The sequence below is a fragment of the Mya arenaria genome, chromosome 9 (genome assembly GCF_026914265.1).
Source record: "Mya arenaria isolate MELC-2E11 chromosome 9, ASM2691426v1".
In the NCBI taxonomy this organism is placed as follows: domain Eukaryota; kingdom Metazoa; phylum Mollusca; class Bivalvia; order Myida; family Myidae; genus Mya; species Mya arenaria.
Genome location: NC_069130.1, coordinates 4606773 through 4624256, shown reverse-complemented (window position 1 = coordinate 4624256; position 17484 = coordinate 4606773). Strand labels below are relative to the sequence as shown.

Below are 17484 nucleotides of genomic sequence, written 5' to 3'. Positions count from 1 at the left end.
CCTCGCTTTGGTGATGCTTACCATATCATGAAGGTTGTGCGAATTGAACTGCTTCAAGATATTCTGCAAAGTGGTTAAGTGTAAAAAAATGCAGTTGGGTTTGAATGTGAGGGTCAGCGTCCCAACTTTGAGGCAGTCTGCTTCTGGTAAAGGTCTGAAAGTTATGGGAGGAGGTTTTTTTTTTATAAAACTTTTTTAATATGCGGCTGAACGGATGATTGTACAGGACTTAAAAGGGTGTGAGGGTGTTACATCTTTTTGTTCGCCGAATTCCGTACCCTTTTCGGCGATAAACCTGATGCTGAGGTTTAAAAAAAACAGAACAGAACTTTATTTTGGCCTTAAACAAACAATTCATCAATGCATTGTTTATACAATATATAATAAAAAAATAGTTAATGCAAACAAACATTCAATAATACAAATAAAAACAATGTGCAAGGAAGTAATAAATAGTTAAAAGCCATTTATTGATTAATAGTCATTATGTTATTATGATATTAATATAACATATAAATATTCAACGTAAACAAAACCATACTTCACCAAGTTCTAGTTGCACAATTGACGTTTTTTCAGACTTTGTAGCAAAACTATCAGCTTTACCATACTAGGATTCTACCGTTATAACGATTAATATATAAGTTTTTTATGTTTGTATATGTACTGCACATGAAAATGAAGTGCAAATCATATTCAATGTATCTGCTATCACAAAACACACATATTCAATCATTTTTTTCTTCTCGGTTTTCCTGTAACGACCAGTCTCAATTCTGAGTTTATGAGATGATAGTCGTATTTGACTGATCACTTCGATAACGGTTTCAGTTCATACCGTAATTATAATGTTCGTATCCAATATTTGGTTACGTATTCATATAGAGTAAATACGGTATTATTTTGTTTTATAGAAATGTGCCATTCTTGACAGAAATAATTAACGAGCCACTTGAGCAAAATAGTCAGGATGGATAAAAAGTTAATGGATTTATCAATGCATTCCCGAGACCGTGTCTGTATAGTAGGATCTTTACCTTTGATGGCCAGTTATCTAGGTATCTACTCTAGTTGTCAGTAACTGATGGGTCATATAGTGCATTAATTATACAGATGATAGCGTTTATGACTTTAAACGAATGTTTTACCATTTGTATCTGTTTTATAATACATAATGGGTAGCGTCCTAATTCACCATAAACACCTACTTGTACAATACGTGTTACACTCTTTACAACTAGCAGGCGCTCGCAAAACTTAAGATGTATTCTTTGCGATTTTTTAGCATTGTAGAATTCTATTAGCTCTTAACTAACTTGTCAAAAAGGTCACACTGTGTTGTTAGGTTAAGTCAAAGTCCTTTAAAAAATCCATTTAGTGTATATATAGGTATACATAGGTTTTAACGCTTTTCCTGCTAGTATTTGCTGGATATAGTTAAACTTACAGTTACTAAATATCATTCCAAGGTTAGTAAATTGTTCAACAGTTTCCATTGCGTTACCGTTGTAGGCCTGGCTTTCTTAACGGTCAAGCCTTCCTCGGTTCTACAAACTATGGTTTTACTTTATTGACATTGACTTGTAAACCCCCAAAAATACAATTATCCGATAATCTGTGTAAACTGTCTTGTAAATCTTCGGCCGATTCAGTAAATATAACTATGTCGTTCGCATATAGGAATAATCTCAAAGTTAACCGTTATTCCACCTTCCGAATACGATTGTAAAATAGATTTAAGATCTTCGATTTACATGGTTCATAAAAGATGGGAAAACATTTCTCTATGTGCAAGCCGATAGCTTTGTCAAAAAAAAAATCGAAGTAACTTTCGCAGTGCCAGGAATTTACTCATACAGTTTCATACATGTTAATACTTAATAATCCTTAACATTTTGCCCTGTATACCAAGGTGTTTATAAACCTTGTACCTAAAACAGCTTCTATACAACTGTCAAAAAAATGAACATATCAATAAATGCTGCATATAGGCGTTTCCTTTAACATATATGTACATTATGATACTATTCAAACAGAAAACAGCATTCGTGGTTGATGACAATTGCGAAATTCGAACTAAGGGTCTGCTATTTTCTTAGGTTCAAGTCTTAAGTCTATCATTTTAAACCGATGTGAAAAGCTTTGACAGGAAGCTGCATATGGTAATTCCGGAAATTGCGGCGTGTCAGTCGGCTGCACCGTAGAACAAAACTCCCCCGACTCCTCTCATTATGTGGTTCGATGTGGTTCTCTATTTTTTTAAATGCCAAGTTGTAGTCGACACTGGCTTTCAATTTTTTTTGACATGGAAATTAAACGATAAACTGCATCAAACAAAGTCCTATGTTGTTCTTAAGTCTGAGTGTCATCACCATAGTTTGAGGATATTTCTATTGCTCTGCAGATGTTTAACCGGTCAAGTTTTGTTTTTATATACGATTTGAAAAGGCATATCATCGTATAGATATTTTGAAGTACAATAAAACAAACTTGGACTTCTCATGGTCGGTTGGATTAGAAAAAAAAGGTATGTATACAATTCCTTACCTAATTCCTTGTTAGATTTAGGGTATTTAGTTGCGAAAGATAAATGTAACTGGATTCCTTGTTAGCAAACTGGCTTGGGCATACGTTAGATTTCCAGAAGTATCTTATATTCATTTCTTCAGAAAGAATTGCGCGCTTAGAGGCATCTTTGGCGTCTTTGTTTTTTCAGTAAGAAACTGAAAGCCTAAAATTGGTTCCAGTGCGTTACTTAGCAAAAATAATAGGTCAGGTTGTTTATTTACCAAGCGTAATGGGGAAAGTATTTTGTCGGAAAACGAGGTATTTACACAAATGCTTGCTCTATAGATTAAACAACTGGGATTCATATGTGTATGTGACCGATACGGCTTTGGCCGAGGTAACTTTCTGGAAGGTTTATATTAGAAAAAAAATGATTGCAATTGGCAAACCATTGGGAAAAGATTGGATTATTGACGTTAACGTCTATTTTGATGCTAGCGCCGTAGGCTACGGTTGCTTTATTGAATTATGTCGCAACAGAGATGTAGCTTGTACAGGTGAGCTTAATTTGATCGAGTCCATTTCATGCAATAGCGTTGGATAACATGATCTAGCAAAAACTAAGAGTCATTTTTCACCGCTAGTTTTAACCGGTGCAGGTATAAATAGCTAAGGTAGCGAGATTAAAATGGTGCTCCCGGAAGTAAGCCAAAGTCAGTCCGTGCTCTCGGAAATGAGCGGTTAGCGCTCCAAGAAGCGAGCAAGGGTCAGCTTTTGCTCCCGGAAGTGAGCTGTGGCAATTTAATGCTCGCGGAAGTGAGCGAGGGTCAGTTGGCGCTCCCGGTTGTGGGCATGTGTTCGAAATTGCTCCCGAAAGTGAGCATTGCGCAGTTAAGTCTCCTGGAAGTGAGTCTTGGTTAACAAGTCGAGAGATACTACACGGTGCTCCCGGTTGTGAGTGGTTCTCGACTCGAACAACCAAAATCAGAAATTTGTAGTGTACTTTCGTTAACGAGTACTTGATAAGATACGCATGGCGAACTCCAGAAGGCAAACATTTGTTTGACAAATAATGGTACGTTTGTAGATAACACTAGTACAGAGGTGGTCGGTTGTCGGACTGAAAGTGAGTCCATCCAAAGTTCTACATGGAGAGAACTTCAAGCTACTTTTAGTGTTTTACGGAGTAGTTTGATGATTTTGAGAGGTAAGCAAGTAAAGTTTTCTACAGACAATCAAAATATATGCTATATTTTGGCATCAGGAAGCAATTATAGACAGTTTGCATAGTACATGCTTAGAGATTTACGAGGTTTGTTAAACGCACGATATAAAATCCTGCGTTGACTGGATACCTAGATCTGTAAATTCTAGGGCGGATCATTTAAGTAGATGTTTGGATGCTGACGATTTGTCTATAATTGACACGATATTTCAGTATTTGGATAATGGGGACCGCAATCAGTTGATAGATTTTCTACGCATTATAATAACAAATGTAAAAGGTTTATTTCCAAATGGTGGGTTCCTGGTACGGAAGCTGTGAATTGTTTCGAACAATTTTGGTTTTTGTCTTTAGAATATAACTGACAGATTCCACCTCCTAGTATGATGGCGAAATGTATACAGAAAATGGAAAGTGGTAAGTGCATGTGCACTCTGATGATCCCGATTTGGGAGTCGGCTCCATTTTGACCGTTGTTGATTGAGAAATCTTGCACATTTAAGCAATTTGTTAAAGATTTACTATCACCCAGTGATGGGATCTGTGTATTAAGGCAAAGGCAATAACGAGGTTTTTGGGAAAGGACCATTAGTTTTCAGAATGATGGCCTTGATGTGCCGTTTCGTTTTTTATTGTTATTTTCAGGTGTTGACCTAAGACTTAACATAAAACGGAAATTAGAGGAGACAGGGGTGGAAATAGAAAACGAGGCGCACGTTGTGTACAGAATGGCAACACACATTTTAGCGTCAAGAGCGGACGGGACAGTTGATAAATATACATCTTACTTGAACATATTTGAAAAAAATAAATGTGGTGCTAAAGGAATTTCCACGAACCCTGCACAATCCATTCACGTTGCACTGTTTTTGTCAAGTTTGATAGGCTCGGGCAAATCAGATGCAGTTATTTCAGCATCATTTTACGTTGTTAAGTGGTTTCACAACATAAATGATATTCCTGATCCAACAGATAATTCTATTGTGAAAAGCATGTTAGAATGTGCAAAGCGACATAACTCTAAACCTATTGTCAAAAAAGATGTTTTGTTTATTTTAAATCTATGTGACATGTATATAGATTGCACTGATGTTATTTCTTTACGTGATCTGTCATTTATACTACTTAGTTACCCAGGATATTTTAGATGAAGTGAAGTCAGTGAGTTGAGATGTAATGCTGTATGTCTGATTATATGATAATACATGTGCGTTATTGTTAAACCGACGTGTATCGCGAAGGTAGATACCAGTTCTGGGTCCTCTTTTGTTCCTTGTATACACTAACGACGTTTTGGAGAAGGTTGTTTCAAATACACACCTTTTAATAGATGCTACGAGTACCTTTATTATTGTCAAATTCCCTCAGACTGCAGACATCAATTACAGAGAGACTTAAATTAAATATCTCCCTTGGATAACAGATAGTTTGTTTAGTTCAATCCAACACAACCGGAAGTAATGGTATGTAATAAAATAACGAGACACATCGGACCACAGTATTAAAGGAGTCGAGGTTATTAGGGGATTGATACTGAGAGAGGCTTAGTTACTTGTATCCATTTCTTTAGAACTTACGGTAATACTTCCCTTTCTTATTGATACAACTCATTGTTGTTCCTGTCTATAAATAGAATAATGTTAGCAACATGAACAATAACAGAGGAATTATCTATGCAGCTGCCTGTCAAAGCTGTTCACATCGGTTTTTAATGGTAGACTTGTAACTTGGACCGAAGTAAAACGCAGACGCTAAGAATTTCATAGGTTGTCATCAGCTACGGATGCTGTGTTCTGTTTGAATGGTATCACAATATACATGTTTTTAAAGGAAAACGCCCATATACAGCATTTATTGATATGTTTAATTTTTTGACAGTTGTATAGAGGCTGTCTGAAGTACATTTTTCATAAACAACTTGGTATGGGGGTAAAATGCTTAGGATTATCAAGTATGAACATGTATGAAACTGTATGAGTACATTTCCGGCACTGCGATAGTAATTCTGATTGCTTTGACATAGCCATCGGCTTGAAACATGAAGAAACATGCTCCCCTTTGTTATGGGTCATGTTCATCCAAGATCTTGAATCAGTGTTACAATCGTATTCGGAAGGTGGAGTAAGTTAACGTAGTTAACTGAGTTTATTCCTATAAGAGAACGACATTGTAAAATTTTCCGAATCGGCCGAATATGTACGAAACAGGTTTACACAAACTATATGATTATTGTATTTTTTGGGGTATACAAGTCAATGTCGATAAAGATAAGTAGAGATAAAGGTATCAGAAACGAGAAAGGCTTTAACGTTGAGAAAGACGGACCTACAACGATAACGCAGTAGAAACAGTAAAAACAATTAACTAACCTATGAATGATATTTAGTAGTAACGGTAACTTTAACAATAACTTGCTACATGTAGCCCAGTCGAAATTCTGATAGTTTAAGGGAGACAATTCATGCAGATTGATTTTACTTTTTTACCAGTTATTGGTTATTGTTTCCCTTAGACCATGATGTGTTATATGGTTGAGTGATTTCTTTGGAATTGGTCAGGTGACTGTAATTATCATTGTTGCAAAGATTTTTTGAAAACATTTGAGAAGTTGTGGAAGCTTTTAATTTGATATGGTCGAAGTAAAGGAAAACTATTATGGTCAGTATTGGTTGCATTTGATCTTTTAACCATTCTATTTGTGTTTGCAATGTGTTGGAAATGTAATCATGCATTTGGTAGATTTGTCAGGCTGAATTATGTATTTTAGTGGTATTAGACTTTTGGGGATTGGTTTCAATATAGCATAATCTGCTGATTGTTGTTTACATTTATAATTGCATTCATGGTTTTGGATTTTCAGTTATAACCAGCATGAACTGCATTCACTTGAGAGATGTGTGATTGAGAGTGAGGAGTTCAGTCCCTCAGACTTGGTAGGTTATTGGTGGGAACTGTTTTGTACATGTTTGTTTATAGTATATATGTACATTGTTATGTCATTGTATGTGTTATGTCATTTTAACGCCACTAGACAATTACTTGACGTATGTGTAATATCATATTTAAGTAACGTATATATTCTTTGTTTACTACATTATGTTTATATTACAAGAACAATTTATGCATTGTAATAAGTATTGTTTCTCTTTTCTATTTTTAGAACGCGCTCTTTTATATTATATGGACTACATTTATTGGAACTACATGTTTATGATAACTAAAACGGTGCAATAAAGATTAAAAACGAACCCCTGCCTTTCTAACGTTCCCATAAGAACAATTTGATTAGCGTGGAAACTGGTAATATACATTAAGAGGAAATTCAAACGACTTTGATTATAGCCCAAAGAAACAGTGTGACCTTTTTGACAAGTACGTTAAGAGGAAACGGGATTCTACAATGCTAAATACTGCAGAGTACATCTGAATTTTGCAAGCGCATTCTAATTGTAAGGCGTTTAACAAGTTGTGAGCATGTAGGTGTTTATGGTGAATTAGGACGCTATCCATTTTATATTATAAAGCATATACGGATGCTGAAAATTTGGTTTAAAGCTTTAAATGTTATCAGCTGTGTAATTTAGGCACTAACCAATGCATTAGTTACTGACGACTAGAATAAAGACTTAGATAAATTGCCATCAAAGGTTAAGGACCAACTATACAGACATGGTTTCGGGAATGCATAGATCTATCCATCAACTTTTAATCCTGACTATTTTTGTCAAGTGTTAAGCAACAGCTTGTTAATAATTTGTGTCAAGAATGGAACATTTCTTTAAAACATAATAACGTACTTACTCTATATCAATATGTTACCAAATATTGGATATGAACAGTATATTTACGATACGAACGTTATAACTGAAAGCTTTATCGATATGTGATGAGTCAACTACGACTATCATCTCAGAATTTATAGATACTGGTCGTTACAGGGAAACCGAAAGACATGATTGAATATGTGTATTTTGTGATAGCAAATGGATTGAATATGATTTGCACTTCAGTTTCATGTGCAGTACATATACAATCCTAAGAAATGATTCGTTAATCGGTAAATCGTTGTTACGGCAGAATCCTACAAAGTGAAAAAACACAATTGTATCAGACAAACATTCATGTTATCAATTGCGCAACTAAAATTAGACTCATTAATAAATAAATGACTTTTAACTATTAATTTCTACCCTGCACATTGTTTTGGTTGTATTATTGAAGGTTTACGATACGTAGCATTTCAAATAGGTCGGCTTTACCTTTGTGCAACGGAGCATTTCAAAGACCAGATCGGCTTCACCCTCTACGATACAAAGCACATCATAAACAATCTATTCACATGCGACGCGATCGAATTCATTCACCTACAACGTAGCATCGCTTAGAGGATGTTCGTTTAACTCGCCAAAGAATACGCGTACGATACGAGTTCACTTCTCTGCACCGTAGCATCTCACGCGACCTCGGTCACCTCTGTCATTGTAAAATAAATGACAGTCTAATCAAATATGGCCGTATTCAATCGGAATACATACCATTAAACCATCGAAAATGAGTACACATGTCCGCTTTATGACCCTCATACATTCTAATGCTTATATGGCATAATCTAGTCAAGCTTCAGATAGAACAAGTATAACATAACGCTACATAAGCACGGATAGGGATAAAGAAAGGGATCGCCATTAGCCTGATAACCTTTAAAGTTTGCAATGATTGGACCTTGCTATTGTCATTCAACGTTCTGTCTCTGCCACCACGTGTTGTTTGTGCACATTGAAGGTAAATTGTTTATAGTTGTTCATGTGGATCGGCAACTGCCGAACATGCTAAGACATTTCGTTGTTGATAGCGAAATATCGACAAGAAAATTAAATTAACATTTCCTGTCTTCGTATATATCAATAGAACTAGTTAGGCTTCAAAGCAAAAGTTTTTTTTTATTGGAATACATTTATAGGCAAAATGAAATAGATTATATATCAGAATATAGCATTTTTTATGTTTAAAGGAGATATCTTTATTCGTTTTTGGAATATCCTTTCGCTGTAACTTTACACCAATTCGGTCATGTGTTTGTCGCAGAGAAGTCAATGTACTTTTTTACAATTTGTGGTTCGTTCACTCTTACAAAATCATGTAGGCGTCTAGACACATTGAGACAAAATATCATAAAAATGTAACATTGAAACACTCACACACACGCACGCACGCACGCACGCACGCACGCACATTCAAAAATAAAAATAATAATTGTAAATACTTAAAGCTTCCTAACTATTATAGTACTTATCAGCATTACAAGTATGTGTTTTCATTTCCTTCCTTCTGATATAGGAATAAATATATGGCATTGAATATGATCACCGTTTTTATTTCCATTTAAAAGCCATGATTTCACATACTTAAAAAAATTTATGCCTACTCATACTGAGAGGACAAGCTGAACCAGTATTCATAATGAACGCTATATTATGTTATATCTCAAATACTTAGTAAAACATCGATGTTGCAACTATCGAGAAATGCTTTCATAGATAACTAAAATTTCGTTCGGACAATAAAGATTATAAATGCTAGAAAAAGTCCATTGCAGCAACAACTAGAGAAAAATAGCGGAGTAATACCTAAGTATATGGAATAATTTTTTTTTATAATTGTAAGTGTTATAATAACAAATGCAAATGCCATATGATTCTTTTAAAGTTCACTGAATTGATGCCGCTGTTAAGCTGCAGGTATGTTAAATCCACCATTTTCTTTTGATCTCTGACAAATAAAGCCGAATTGATATTTGCAGTCTCGATCCCTCCAATATTCCCCAACCCTGCGGATGCATGAAGCATATTCGTTTGGTTCTGGTGGTAGCCAGAAAGTCTCAGTGATAGGTGTACCGTCAGAAAACACGAACCCGTTCACGTCGTTATCGAAGCGGCGACCATCAAGCCATAACTCATCGTTAGAGCCTAAGAAGAAAAAATGATTTGAATTGATATAAGAAATGTATCTACTTAAGCTTTTAATTGATTAAACTGCGGAAAGACGGACCTAAAAACGATCTCAAAAGTTACCGGCCATTTCTTTGTCCAACATTGCCTTCACCTCCAAGGAATCCACACGCAGGAGCTGACCTACGTTGTTATGGCAACACATGAGCGCGTTATCATAGGTTACTTCCGTGTTGGCAACCACGAGGAGCAATCCGAGCTCTGTTGTTCGCCATTTATTTCCGACAGCGCAGGCCGTAACGATATCTTGATAATAATATAGGAAAAATAATAATAATAATAAAAATAATAATATATTTTCATGAATTTCATAAAAAGCAGAGCAAACCCTGGTAATATATAAAAAAGACATACAAGGTAAAATCTATAATGAACATGAAATAAAACAAAATATAATTACATTGAAAAAATGAATATTCTATATAATTGATATTTTATCTTTCTATTAAAACTCCAAATCATTCAAGTTTTTAATAATTTTACTTAATAAATTGTAACGTACCTATGATGGACAACATAACACTATTTGCATTACTACCTTAGCACTATCGCCTTTCCTTTCATTCAAACGCAAATGGGTGTATACAGAACGAATGGTTACATTTGATGGACACTATGGTTAAACAGTGATTGAAATTCAATAACTGGAGTAGTGGATGAAAAAATTACTACTAATACATTGGCAATTATTAGTAATTTTATTAAAATGCTGGCTATCATTCTAAAATTTTAATATGAGCAATAGTTTGTGTGCGAAAATAATATTAATATGAAATTGCCCAAAAGGAAAAGAATATGTGAAAATCCACAAATCGAATAGTGTTTAATGAATTATAAAAAATACCACAAGAAGTAAACGGAGGAGTCTGCCATTCTCCGTCGACGCAGGTGAATGATTTCCCGCTATTAGTCACGTGATATCCGGCCTGGCAGGAAAAGCGTATTCGTGCGCCATTGTGGTTCAGATTTCCTAACACTGATCTGCCCATCATGTCTGGTGGTGGAGGACACTCTGTCAACAATATCGATTTTGAGATATTTTTATTTGAATATTTTATGATGACTTTTGTAATTTTTGACTTTGCCTTAATTTCCATCACTGGCGGTATACGTTATGCAAAAACACTCATTTCCTATGATCCTATAATTGATAAGAAATCCTTTATCGAGATGGCTCTTCAACAGTTCGAAGTCAATGGCATTATTAAATCATTGCACGGGCGCCCTGATAGCTACGCTCGCTTCGGGTGCGGGAGGTAGCGGTTTCAAACATCGGCCGCATCAAACCGAAAGAGATCAAAATATTTAGTACTGGAACGTTGTATTCCGAGTATCGGTGCTTAACACCGAGCACATTTAAAAAACAAGAGGTGTTTCGCAAAAGGCTAGGTGCGAGGACTCCGATCGTTGGTATCTCACTCAAGTCTTTTAAAATCTGGATTTGATTGGGAAATTGAGATCATTCTTCTCATGTCACTTACGGCATTTAAAAAGCAATTTAAGTCGCAATTGAGTCACGGCAGGGTCGGGCCATAATGCAGCCAACTGGCGAGTGCAAACCTTAATTTACCAAAAAACAACAACAAACAAACAAAATAATTGCACTCGTCGAACATATTCCTTAAAAAAAATTGTCCGTTTTGAACCGTAAGGTCTGTCAATTTCGAGGAAAAGCAAGCTGCCAGAAATTAAAAGCAAGCTGCTAGAAATTAAGGATGCTAGTTCATCAAAAAAAATATTTAAAAAAGAAAGACAATTATATTATTTCAGTTAACCTTTTATTTTCAATTCATGAAATTACTTCTGTTTTTTATAATTCGTTTCAAACTTAGTGACAATTCAGGAGCACAACCGCGTTCACAAAATCTAGAAGAAAAAAAGAATAGCAAAAAAAGTTATAAACTGTGTAACGAGGCAATATTAAATCAATAAAAAGCTACACAAATGTGAAGTAATTGCTAAAACCGAAGACATGATAACACTTTCCATGACAATCATGATATTTACGTTGTCAACAGTAAGCTTTAGCAAGTTATGCAAGGTAAAACGATCTTGTTTTGATTTTTGTTCAACACTTTTACATTTAACACAACACATAGTTAACTCCATGTGAAACTACCCTGAATGTTTTTATTTTATTCGTAGAAACCTCTTAAAATGAAAATTAATAAACCGTACTAACTACTCATTTACCGCTCATTGGTAAAACAGTGAAAGAAGCGCTGGAGCGTTTTCAACGCATTACAAAATGGTATGGCTCCAATGATTTGCCCGCCATAACGTATTGTACTAAAGAGTGAATAAAGCATTATCACTTATATTGGACCAGTCATTGTCCAATGATTATTCCGCATGGAGTCGGGAGGCGCACAAAGGGAATTTTGAATATATGCAGTATGCATATATTGACCATTGTCTAAATCCGACCATAAGGACAAAGCTGTTAGTCAAATTCCTAGGTTTTAAGATTTTCATTAATTATAGATGATGTATGATTCTGTTTGTTGAATCAGAAAGATTCTCTAAATTTCTATTCCCCATGGGGGTTTAATAACAATGTCAACTGAACTGACTCAAAATCCTGCTTTAGGAGTTTACCACTGTCGACTTTTAAGTCCAATATGTGCTTGTCTGAACCATTTCACGTATGTACGAAAATAAATCACTTGAAAAAAAATAGTTTTCGGATGTTCTCTGAACCTACTGTCAAATGGAATTGTTAGTGCATAGGACAGGCATTTCATAGTCCTGTTTAGATTTCTACTGTTCATGGAACTGTATGGACAGTATTTGTGCATTATCCTCAACATAATTATGAAAAAAATACAATGATATAAACATAATCTAAATCATTTATGACATTTTATATGCTATTATAAATCATATATTTGAACGACACACAAAAATGCCCAGCAACACCTCATATTTGTTTCACCTATGGAGAGGCATATTGCTTCTACTGTAGAATGTTTTTTTATTGTTAGCAACAAATTTATAATTCTTGACTTATTTCTTGGAAAATGATTGTTTTTTACCATTACAAACAAAGGCTTTAATGATGACTTTGATTAACTGTTAATTTAATTGAACACAATGTATTTCATTCTTAATGTTTAAAGTTTGTTTGCAAGAAAGTGTCATTTTATCCACTTGTAGTGTAATCGCAGTTAAGAAACGTCTCATGTTACATATCTTTCACAATCTGAGTCTGTAAACATGCAATAACATGTATATTATAGTGCGTAGACAGAAAATAAATGATTCTTCTTTCAATTCTTTGAATCCATAAAAGTTTAAGATAGGGATAACACTAAAATGGATACTCATTTTGTAAAACTCAAATGTTCTATAACACTGACCATTGTATACATTTATCAATCAGAATGATCATAATATGTGATACTTAAATGCCGAAATGCAATACGTTTTATTCACCATACCAGTTAATGTTATGTTAGTGCCGGCTAGACTTTCATAAAACTATAAACCCAGACATGAATTATTCACATTTTGAGGTATTGAAAATCAGTTGCATTATCTCACCGCATTGAATTTGACGCTATTGTTGACAATGAACGTTTGGTTTGAGGTTTATGGGCTTTGCTTTGACACGCAAATAAAACAAGGATAATAATATTTTGCAACAGGTATGTTGTTACATGTCAACACTAAACAAGACAAAAGAACACACCAAAACACCATCTATGATCATAATGAAATATTGATGGGATATTTGTCCGTTTTATTAAATGTGAGATATTGATTACAATATTTAATTTATTGTGAGCGCATTAAATATATTGTTCAAGACTAACACTAGCTATGGGACATATTCCAAAACAAAACCACACACTATTTATTTTGCTTTTGATAAAAAGATGGAATATATTTCTCAATATCTAGCCATTGTTTACTAAATCAGTCTATTTAATCACAAAATGCAGACAATTTTTGATGATATAGAGGAAAATGTGAATGAACAATCAAAATATATAAAATATATAGAGACCTAAATTTCGTTCACATACTGGACGTCTGAAACATTAATTGACCTCCGTATGTGAAGTATTGAAAATATCCTTGGCACTCAGAATATATCATTAAATCAACGTACTGGTACTAGATGACATATGAACCATGTCACAATATTTCAATACCGGTAGTTCCTATTTACCTGTCAGAGCATTCCAAACTTTCACTTTAAAGGCGTTGTTTTCCCTTTAACTTCAGTCTGATTTCGTTGCATTTTAACTCCAGAAAAAATGTAGGTTCCGTAAATGCGCAGTGGTGCAGAATGTCCTGCATCCTGTCATATATTATCCTCCATTGTGATGAAAATTCGAAGTCGTGTTTGTCTGGGGCTTTTAATGTCAAAACAGGTTTCAGTTTCGTTGTTACTTTGACCAACATGTAATTGTTGTTCATGATATCAAGTAATCGTTATCGCCATATCCCGAAGGCAATGGGGACTATATAAAAACATTCGTGAGACGGCCTGGAGATTAAGTGTAGAAATAAGGAAAATATATTGTGATTGAAATATTTAGAGAATATCAGGTCATCGCAATCGAATCTTAAAATGATGCACAAATCTACCATACGGTTGCCTTTTGCGATAGTTACCGTTTCATGACTTTAAACTCTACATACTTCTGTTCATCTATGATTACTTACTCAATTATTTCTTGTATATTGTATATCGACTTGATATTGCACAATTGTTATATAGTGTGTTTTTCTCTTTTTTTAACATAATTCATTCTGTGTTCATTCAAATACCTTCTGTTTCGTTAAGTAATTGCTTATAGTTCTTATTGCTTTCATATATATCCATTTGACAATAGTTTATATTCATCCTATCTAATGTATATATATGCATGTTTATTCACCAAATACCTATGTATGTGTTTCGTCTATTATATATGCATTTTCCTATCTTCATTTTTGGAGTCAATTAAATATTGAATTGAATTGAATTGAATTGTATTAATAATTTAAGTAGATTCAAGTGTCAAAAAGTTGTGAGTTTTAACTTAATATCACTTTTCACTAAAAACGCTATTTAGTGTGAGAGCGGTAAGAAATTTCTATCATACATTGAAACCATTATTTGTTAAAGTTTACTGTTAAAATGACACAATCTTACTCATGTTCAGCAAGAATATAAATGTTTTAGCGATCTTGAAAGAAAATCACGTTTAAGGTGTGAATAATCGCGCATGTCGCTGCCGGAGAGTATTTATAATTGTACTTATGATAAAAAATGTTGAAAGAGAAAAATATTGTGCGATCAATACTGGAACACTCCCCTACCACGAATATTTATGTTAAACATTTATTGTTCAACCGCGCAATCGATGGCGATGGCCGAGTGGATATCGTATCAAACTCTGAATCGGAGGGCCCTGGGTACGATTCCCGTTCGAAGATTCGTTGGTAATAAATTAGCATTAGTGATAATACTGGTTATAAACCAGGAATGGTAAAATGGTCTTCATAACAATGAACCTCTCTCATTAGTCTTATTAACATGACGGTTCCTTGTAAGTAAATATATAATATTTCTATAAATATTGTTTTCTACAATAAGATACGTTCTTTCAGATTGTTGGCAGGTAACAATAAATCCTAGTTCCCAATGTGTAAAATGAATGTTCTGTACCTGTTTTCCTGCAAGCTTTGCTACCCGGATCACATGTCTCCCAGTCCTGACAGTTGCACACATCGACGCCCTTCAAATAGCAACAATCATAAATTACAAATAATCACCCAAGGATGGAAATATAGCTCGAAAAACATTCAATTCATGTGTATCATCGGCTATTGTTTATTACAATTAATTCAACTTAAATTGGGCATTAGTAAAAGTTAGACCTTAAAATGTAAGGTGAAAATACATCCGGTATATACTATATAAACATAGCTAAAGATTAAATTCGTAACGGTTAACATTAGTGAAATAATAATTATCAATTTCCTTAAAAGTTAAATGAATGGACCTGACTTGGTGCGCGTGTTCATAACAATTGGCACAATTAAGAACTGGGTCGTTTATTTCGTGCGTTCATGCAGTATGAACCCCAGGGCACGAGTTTGCAAATTCCCTATACTTTTCCTACTTTTTACTACTACTGCTACTGCTACTGCTACTGCTGCTGCTACTGCTGCTGCTACTGCTGCTACTGCTACTGCTGCTGCTACCGCTGCTACTGTTGCTACTACTACTGCTACTGCTACCGCTACTACTACTACTACTACTATTACTACTACTATTACTATTAATACTACTACTTCTACTACTTCTACTTCTTCTTCTACTACTACTACTACTACTAGAAGTAGAAGTTGTAGCAATAGTACTACTACTAATACATATCAAACAAAACTAGAACTCACCGGAAGAGGCCCAATATCAGAACGCTTTACGATGATGCATGGAACTGTGTTTGTAACGTCTTCGGGAAAACTGGGGATATCAACGCTGTACAGTTTACAAATGTTCACCCTGTGTACATACATGAGAAATGTGCAGTGATTTCTTAGCGCACATTTTTCTACACAGTCATCCGCTACTTTTGATTCAAGCATCGTTGCAAATCCTAGTTCTATTTTTTTCGGACATTTCCTTTGCGTAACTGTATAGGAAAGTAAAGTTCCTTTCGCTATAAATATTACGGATAGAGTTAGGAAAAACACAAATTCAAATGTCAAATACGATTCCATATCAAAACACTAGTAGTTTCAGTTAAAATTTGTTTCCCTGCTCAGACGGTCGGTTACCTTCTGCATTATAATGACCCTGCGATCCTCGCAAACGGTAACAATAAAATGAGTTTAAGAGACTGGCAGGAGTATTCCAATAGTGACATCAAAGCACCGGGAGTGCTGAATGCGTCAATAATGCTACTGACACTGCAGTCGATGTTTTGTAACTAAACATACTCTTTTGATACGACATCTTTGAAAAACGTCTTACTTCAACATTGAAACCACGGTGATAATGATTGGTTATTAACGATAAGTAGACGTTGCTTTATCATCCATGGAAATATGGTGTATTTTGAAATTTGAAGCAATTGTAACCATGCTCTTAGGAGGTGTGTACTTAAAAGTTACTTAATTAAAAAAATCAAAACAGATTTTAGTGTACAAGTCCAAATATATCCCGTGTGTACAAAACAATGTTAAATTAATTATTTATTCTATGTCTTCATTATTCCAAATATTCTATTTTTATTATATTTTACTAAGGTGTTCATATCAGATTTTTTACAACATTTTGACGTTTTATTTGCAAACAGACGAGACTTGACCATTGTAATTTATCAATCTAGCTTTAGACCATCTGTCGATCCCGATTATCATTTGGAACTTTTTCACGCGTTCCGGTATATATCATAGGTTTAACATTAACTCAACTCAACTCAACTCAACTCAACTATACTTTATTGTAAATAAAGGCCTCCGGCCCAGAATACAACATAACATTGTAAATAGTATATAATTGAAACAGTGCCCCCTTGCTATCACGATTATCTATCGGTTTTCAATAGCAATCATTGTTTTTGAAACATAGTATGCTACTTGCTTTAAAGTGTATGCATCATGGAAAATCATTAAATTAATAAATGTTGACTGACATGTCTGACCATTGAACCAATTAAAAAGGTAATTTGTTCTTATTTCCCCGTATTGAGGACACTCAAAAAAGGCATGATACTCATTTTCAATGATCTGTACGTT

At 34.5% G+C, this 17484-nt stretch overlaps 1 protein-coding gene across 1 annotated transcript; it reads right to left on the bottom strand.

Moving 5' to 3' along the window:
- Positions 1-8791: 8791 nt before the first annotated feature.
- Positions 8792-16527, bottom strand: LOC128245455 (uncharacterized). Its single transcript, XM_052963619.1, has 5 exons — positions 16138-16527; positions 15404-15473; positions 10586-10753; positions 9805-9987; positions 8792-9699 (listed from the first exon to the last, which is right to left on the bottom strand). The coding sequence occupies exons 1-5, from the start codon at positions 16462-16464 to the stop codon at positions 9461-9463; spliced, it is 987 nt and encodes a 328-aa protein (XP_052819579.1). The 5' UTR covers positions 16465-16527; the 3' UTR covers positions 8792-9460.
- Between the last annotated feature and the right edge of the window lie 957 nt (positions 16528-17484).

Bases quoted from the DNA above. Each gene is read 5' to 3' on its own strand.
- LOC128245455 (XM_052963619.1), bottom strand. From the start codon at position 16,464: ATGGAATCGTATTTGACATTTGAATTTGTGTTTTTCCTAACTCTATCC. The intron at 10,754-15,403 runs GTACAGAACATT...TATTGTTGACAG, and splicing joins CAAAGCTTGCAGGAAAACAG to AGTGTCCTCCACCACCAGAC. The intron at 9,700-9,804 runs GTAACTTTTGAG...TTTTCTTCTTAG, and splicing joins GTTGGACAAAGAAATGGCCG to GCTCTAACGATGAGTTATGG.